General features: G+C 44.3%; 1 protein-coding gene across 1 annotated transcript; it reads left to right on the top strand.

Annotated features, from left to right (window-relative positions):
• Positions 1 to 987: 987 nt before the first annotated feature.
• On the top strand, positions 988 to 1929 carry LOC140897087 (olfactory receptor 6E1-like). The gene has a single exon (XM_073309383.1). It carries the CDS (start codon positions 988 to 990, stop codon positions 1927 to 1929), a length of 942 nt encoding a protein of 313 aa, XP_073165484.1.
• Positions 1930 to 7244: the final 5315 nt, after the last annotated feature.

Genomic DNA, 7244 nt, shown 5'->3' with positions numbered 1-7244 from the left:
AAGATACATCACATCTACAGCTTCCCGACTCTCCACCAGACCAGTAACCATACAAAAGAAGGAAATTAGTTTGATTTAGCATGATTTGTTCTTGAGAAATTTGTTAGCTATGATTGAACACCCTAATATCCTCTAGATGCTCACAACTTGATTATTGAATCATTTGTTGCAGTATCTTTCTAGGTATAGAAGGTAGGCTGACTGGTCTATAATTCCACAGCTCCTCTTTGTTTGCCCTTTTTAAAGACAGGGACTATTTTTGATTTCATTTTTGACATTGTGATTAAGAAACTAGAATGATACACAATTACCGTGGCCCACAGATTAAATGGACTAAAAGGTGGGTACTGAACAGTCTCAAACTGGAATTATGGACATATGGACAATCATCACTGAGCGTGGGTGTTTTTAGTGCGGTCCCACAGGGTTTGATTCTTGGCCCTGTACCTTTTAATATTTGTATCAATGACCTGGAAGAAAACAAACAAACAAACAAAACTTTCACAGTGAGGGTATTTAATCATTGGAAGAACTTTCCCTGCCTTGTGGTGGATTTTCCAGCACTGGCAATTTTAAAAGAACGCTTGGATTTTTTTCTTTAAAAAGCAACACTCTAGTTCTGACAGTAGCTAATTCAGGGAAGTTTCTCGCTCTCTTCTATACAGGAGGTCAGAACAGATGTTCACATTGGTTCCTTCTGGCCTTTTTCATGTATGAAAAATTGAAGTAAAACTTATGAATGTTTAGAAGAAATAATTTTCATTCTCCCTTGCTCTCCAGCTCTCGCTCTCTCTCCAACTAGCAGTAATTGTTTTTAGTTACTCCATCAGGATTGTTTCATTGAGCCTGTGCCTGATAGGCACCCAATTCCCATTGACGAGATTAGTTCTATTTCTTTACAGATTTTTCCTCTCAGCATTCTGTCCCTCTTGTCCAATCGGCTCTGTTTTTGACATGTTTTTAATTTTTTTTAAAGATGAACCAAGAATGAAGAACCATACCACAGTGGTGGAATTCATCATCCTGGGACTGTCCAACAACCACCATGTAAACATCATCCTGTCTGTGGTTCTATTAGATGTCTTCCTGTTGACCGTAATGGGAAACATCATTATTGTCACCCTCTACCGGGTGGACCATCGCCTCCAGACGCCCATGTATTTCTTCCTCAGGAACTTCGCTGTCTTAGAAATCTGCTTCACCTCTGTCATCACGCCCAGGTTCCTCTACAGCCTCTTGACAGAGAGAAAATCTATTTCCCTCCCTGGTTGTTTCCTTCAGTTGTTATTGGTCTTCTTCCTGGGTGCCTCTATGTTTTGCCATGAGGCTGTCATGTCCTTTGACCGCTACATGGCTATCTGCCATCCCTTGCGTTACGGCTCCATCATGAATGGCAGGGTCTGCTTCCAGCTAGTGCTGAGCTGCTGCGTGATGAGTTTTCTTATAATGGTTCCCCCAACATTTATGGTTGTGCTGTTACCGTTCTGTGGCCCCAATGTCATAAACCACTTCTACTGTGACACAGCCGTGTTGCTCCAACTCTCCTGCGTGGACACGGGGCATCTTGAGGTCATGATATTTTTTTCAGCAACAGTTATCTTACTTGGTACTTTAACAATCACTATAGTTTCCTATGTCTGCATCATCTCCACTATCATGCGCATCCCATCCACCACAGGAAGGAAAAAGGTCTTTTCCACCTGCTCCGCTCACCTCCTGGTTGTTGTGATATTGTACAGTAGCTCCATCTTCAGGTACCTCCGACCAGGACAGCAGGGTGTGCAGGACTTTGACAAAGTTGTGTCCTTGCTGTACTGTGTGGTGGCCCCTCTCTTTAACCCCTACATCTACGCTCTCCGCAATGAACAAATGAAAGAGGCCCTGAAGGATGCCTGTGGCAGAATTTCTAAGTGTCTGAGATTCTCATGAAAATGCCAAACCGCAAAGACACAGGATGGATGTGAACTTGGCTAGTCAATGACTTCTTGCCAGGCATCCCACTGGTCTTGGTGGGTCAGGAGCAGTACAGAGACATGGAGAGAGAAATTCATCCCTATCTTCATAGATTGTAAGGCCAGACCTGTAAGATCTGTAAGGTGAATTCTGATCTCCTGGTAAAAAAGGCCTTAGTCTTCCACCCAGGTGGTTCTGATTTGAACCTAGTAACACCTGTCTGTTGAAAGCGTGTCTTCCAGAAAGGCATCCAGTCTTGATTGGAAGACTTCAAGAGTTGGAGAAATCCAACATTTCCTTGGTAGCTTTTTCCCAAAATAAAAATTTTTGAGTCATTCTTACTAAAATGAAAAAAAAAAAAAGAAAGAAAATTCAGTTTGCTTGGATCTATAGGATATATATTTAATGTCTAGCTAAATTTTGAGATAAAATATCATTTAAAAATAAAAAAGGAAAACATTTCTTTTCAAAAACATTGAAATAAAATGTTCAACATGAAGTAAAATTTTGGTGAAATAAAATTTTCTGAATTTTGCACTTTGCAGGGAAATCGGCTAGTTATCTCAGGTGCCTGTACACAAATGCAAGAACAGGGTTTAAAAGAGAATTGGATAAATTTATCCATAAATTGAATAAAGGGCCCATATAACAGGGTTTAAAAGAGAATTGGATAAATTCATGGAGGTTAAGTCCATTAATGGCTATTAGCCAGGATGGGTAAGGAATGGTGTCCCTAGCCTCTGTTTGTCAGAGGGTGGAGATGGATGGCAGGAGAGAGATCACTTGATCATTACCTGTTAGGTTCACTCCCTCTGGGGCACCTGGCATTGGCCACTGTCGGTAGACAGGATACTGGGCTGGACAGTAGACAGTACGGCCATTCTTATGTTAAGAAGCCTAGATAACAAGCAGGAAGAACTGGAAGTCCTGGCACAGTCAAAGAACTATGATGTGATTGGAATACTGGAGTACCGTCATGGATGGATATAAACTGTTCAGGAAGGACAGGCAGGGCAGAAAAGGTGGGGGAGTTGCATTGTATGTAAGGGAGCAGTATGACTGCTCAGAGCTCCAGTATGAAACTTCAGAAAAGCCTGTTGAGCGTCTTTGGGTTAAGTTTAGAAGCGAGAGCAACAAGGGTGATGTCGCGGTGGGCATATGCTACAGACCACCGCACCGGGAGGATGAGGTAGACGAGGCTTTCTTTGGACAATTAACTGAAGTTTCCAGAACACAGGCCCTGGTTCTCATGGGAGACTTCAATCACCCTGACATTTGCTGGGAGAGCAATACAGCGGTGCACAGACAATCCAGGATGTTTTTGGAGAGTGCTGGGGACAACTTCTTGGTGCAACTACTGGAGGAACCAACTAGGGGCCATGCTTCTCTTGACCTGCCGCTCCCAAACTAGGAAGAATTGGTAGAGGAAGTGGAAGTGGGTGGCAACCTGGGCGGCAGTGACCATGAGATGGTTGAGTTCAGGATCCTGACAAAAGGAAGAAAGGAAAGCAGCAGAATACGGACCCTGGACTTCAGAAAAGCAGACTTTGACTCCCTCAGGGAACTGATGGGCAGGATCCCCTGGGAGAATAACATGAAGGGGAAAGGAGTCCAGGAGAGCTGGCTGTATTTTAAAGAATCCTTATTGAAGTTGCAGGATCAAACCATACCAATGTGAAGGAAGAATAGCAAATATGGCAGACGACCAGCTTGGTTTAACAGTGAAATCTTCAGTCAGCTTAAACACAAAAAGGAAGCTTACAAGAAGTGGAAACTTGTACAGATGACTAGGGAAGAGTATGAAAATATTGCTCAAGCATGCAGGGGTGTAATCGGGAAGGCCAAAACACAACTGAGGTTGCAGCTAGCAAGGGATGTGAAGGATACCAAGAAGGGTTTCTACAGCTATGTTAGCAACAAGAGAAAGGTCAGGGAAACATAAGAACGGCCCTACTGGGTCAGACAAAGGTCCATCTAGCCCAGTATCCTGTCTTCTGACAGTGGCCAGAGCCAGGTGCCCCAGAGGGAATGAACAGAACCGGTAATCATCTAGTGATCCATCCCCTGTCGCTAATTCCCAGCTTCTGGCAAACAGAGGCTAGGGACGCCATCCCTGCCCAGCCTGGTAAAAGCTATTGATGGACCTATCCTCCATGAAAATGTGGGCCCCTTACTGAATGGGGAAGGCAATCTAGTGACAGACAATGTAGAAAAAGCTGAAGTACTCAATGCTTTTTTTTGCTTCGGTCTTCACAGACAAGGTCAGCTCCCACACTGCTGTCCTGGGCAACACAGTATGGGAAGGAGTTGAGCAGCCCTCAGTGGTGAAAGAACAGGTTAACGACTATTTAGAAAAGCTGGACATGCACAAGTCTATGGGTCCAGATCTAATGAATCCGAGGGGGCTGGGGGAGTTGGCTGATGTGATTGCAGAGCCATTGGCCATTCTCTTTGAAAAATTGTGGTGATCAGGGGAGGTCCAGGACAATTGGAAAAAGGCAAATATAGTGCCCATCTTTATAAAAGGGAAGAAGGAGAACCTGGGGAATTACAGACCAGTCAGCCTCACCTCAGTCCCTGGAAAAATCATGGAGCAGGTCCTCAGGGAAACCATTTTGAAGCACTTGGAGGAGAGGAAGGTGATCAGGAACAGTTAACATGGATTCACCAAGGACAAGTCATGCCTGACCAACCTGATTGCCTTCTATGATGAGATAACTGGCTCTGTGGATATGGGGAAAGCGGTGGACGTAATATATCTTGACTTAAGCAAAACTTTTGATAAGGTCTCCCACAGTATTCTTGCCAGCAAGTTAAAAAAGTATGGATTGGATAAATGGACTATAAGGTGGATAGAAAGCTGGCAGATAGAAAGATTGTTGGGCTCAATGGGTAGTGATCAATGGCTCGATGTCTAGTTGGCAGCCAGTATCAAGTGGGTTCAGTCCTGGGGCCGGTTTTGTTCAACATCTTTATTAATGATCTGGATGATGGGATGGATTGCACCCTCAGCAAGTTTACAGATGACACTAAGCTGGGGGGAGAGGTAGATATGATGGAGGGTTGGGATAGGGTCCAGAGTGACCTAGACAAATTAGAAGGTTGGGCCAAAAGAAATCTGATGAGTTTCAACAAGGACAAGTGCAGAGTCCTGCACTTAGGACTGAAGAATCCCTTGCACCGCTACAGGCTGGGGACCGACTGGCTAAGCGGCAGTTCTGTAGAAAAGGACCTGGGGATTACAGTGGATGAGAAGCTGGATAGAAGTCAACAGTGTGCCCTTGTTGCCAAGAAGGCTAACAGCATATTGGGCTGTATTAGTAGGAGCATTGCCAGCAGATCGAGGGATGTGATTATTCCCCTCTATTGGGCACTGGTGAGGCCACATCTGGAGTATTGTGTCCAGTTTTGGGCCCCTACTAAAGAAAGGATCTGGACAAATTGGAAAGGATCCAACAAAAATGATCAAGGGGCTGGGGCACATGACTTATGAGGAGAGGCTGAGGGAACTGGGCTTATTTAGTCTGCAGAAGAGAAGAGTGAGGGAGGATTTGAGAGCAGCCTTCAACTACCTGATGGGGGGTTACAAAGAGGATAGAGCTCAGCTGTTCTCAGTGGAGGCAGGTGACAGAACAAGGAGTAATGGTCTCAAGTTGCAGTGCGGGAGGTTTAGGTTGGATATTGGGAAAAACTTTTTTACTAGGAGGGTGGTGAAACACTGGAATGCGTTACCTAGGGAGGTGGTGGAATCTTCTTCCTTTAAGGTTTTTAAAGTCAGGCTTGACAAAGCCCTGGCTGGGATGATTGAGTTGGGGATTGGTCCTGCTTTGAGGAGGGGGTTGGACTAGATGACCTCCTGAGGTCCCTTCCAATCTTGATATTCTATGATTCTATGATTCATTTTGTAATCTAGTTTTAGGCTAGAGGAGCATTTTTCAACCAGTAAGTCTCCCCTCCCTCCCCCAGAGGTGGCACAAAAGGTAATCAGGAACGGGGGGTGCAAGATACTGTCAATTCCCACTCCCCACACACAGTTATCCTTTAAGGTCAAGTATCTTTGTCAGCCTTTCAAAAAAACACCTGGGAAAACATTATCTAGGCTTACCATTGTTATTACTTACACACTTACATTTACTATGAAAGGAAGAGTAGAAAGGGGGTTGTGATTTGTATTGTACTTTGAATAAGAGGTTGTTAACCTGAAAAACAGTGGACTCGTTTATCATCATGTTCTCTTCTGGCCTTAAAGTCTATTCATTTATTAATCTCGTTATTTTGCCTAATAGGCTGCTGGAAGGTTCTGAAGCCCAGATACTCAAATGTATTTAGGTGCCTAACTCTTAGAGCGTCTGCCCTCGGATAGGATGGTGATGTAATCGGTATAGGAGCGTGACTAGAGTCGTCAGCCGGAGTCTGAACATTTGAGATCCAGTCTAATCAGTTTCAGAGCAGCAGCTGTGTTAGTCTCTATCCGCAAAAAGCAAAGGAGGACTTGTGGCACCTTAGAGACTAACCAATTTATTTGAGCATAAGCTTTCGTGAGCTACAGCTCATTTCATCGGGTGCATCCAGTGGAAATGCATCCGATTAGAGTTGGTTAGTCTCTAAGGTGCCACAAGTCCTCCTGTTCTTTTTCATCTAATCAGTCTAAGGCATTTATGAGCTGCTGTCTAGGTTGATAAGTAAACCTCAGTCACCCTGGTTTCTAAGCACTGGATCACACAAGACCTGTTATGTGATGAGTTCATCTCTGATTTCTTGTTGGTGCGAAGGGAGAGTGAAAAGCTCTTGATACATACTGGGTGTCAGAAAAGAAAAAACGATTCACAATGTAAATTAGGAGCATGTAGTGGGCGCTAGATGGCAGCAGAGACCAAGGAATGAGGAGCAGCGCCTGCAAGTTGCAATGAGAGAGGAAAGAGACTTCCAAGACACCAGAGAAAGGCGAACAGGTCTGGCTCCTGGCCCGCTGGGCTCTGTCTCTTTCCCAGCGACAGAGAAGCAGAGATGTTAACCCTATGTTTTGGATCCATCCAGTTAGTGACAGACAGTCAGATCAGCATTGTTTTGGGCAGTATGAGTTTTACAACGTGCCTGGTTCTAATTTTAAACAACTCCAGCAAGAGGCCTTCCATTTAGGTTGTAATAAACGTCCCCCAGAATTCCCTGTGGTGTTCCTTTCTGTTGTGTACTTGTAAACTATCCAAATCATACCTGCCAGGTGCATCAAGCAATGTGACTAGCATGGCTGCAAGATTCTTGGATATTAACAAAATTCATGAAATTAATAG

Source organism: Lepidochelys kempii, chromosome 13 (genome assembly GCF_965140265.1).
Source record: "Lepidochelys kempii isolate rLepKem1 chromosome 13, rLepKem1.hap2, whole genome shotgun sequence".
NCBI classification, from domain to species: Eukaryota; Metazoa; Chordata; order Testudines; family Cheloniidae; genus Lepidochelys; species Lepidochelys kempii.
The sequence above is the reverse complement of the archived record's forward strand: the minus strand, read 5'-3'. Positions and strand labels throughout refer to the sequence as shown.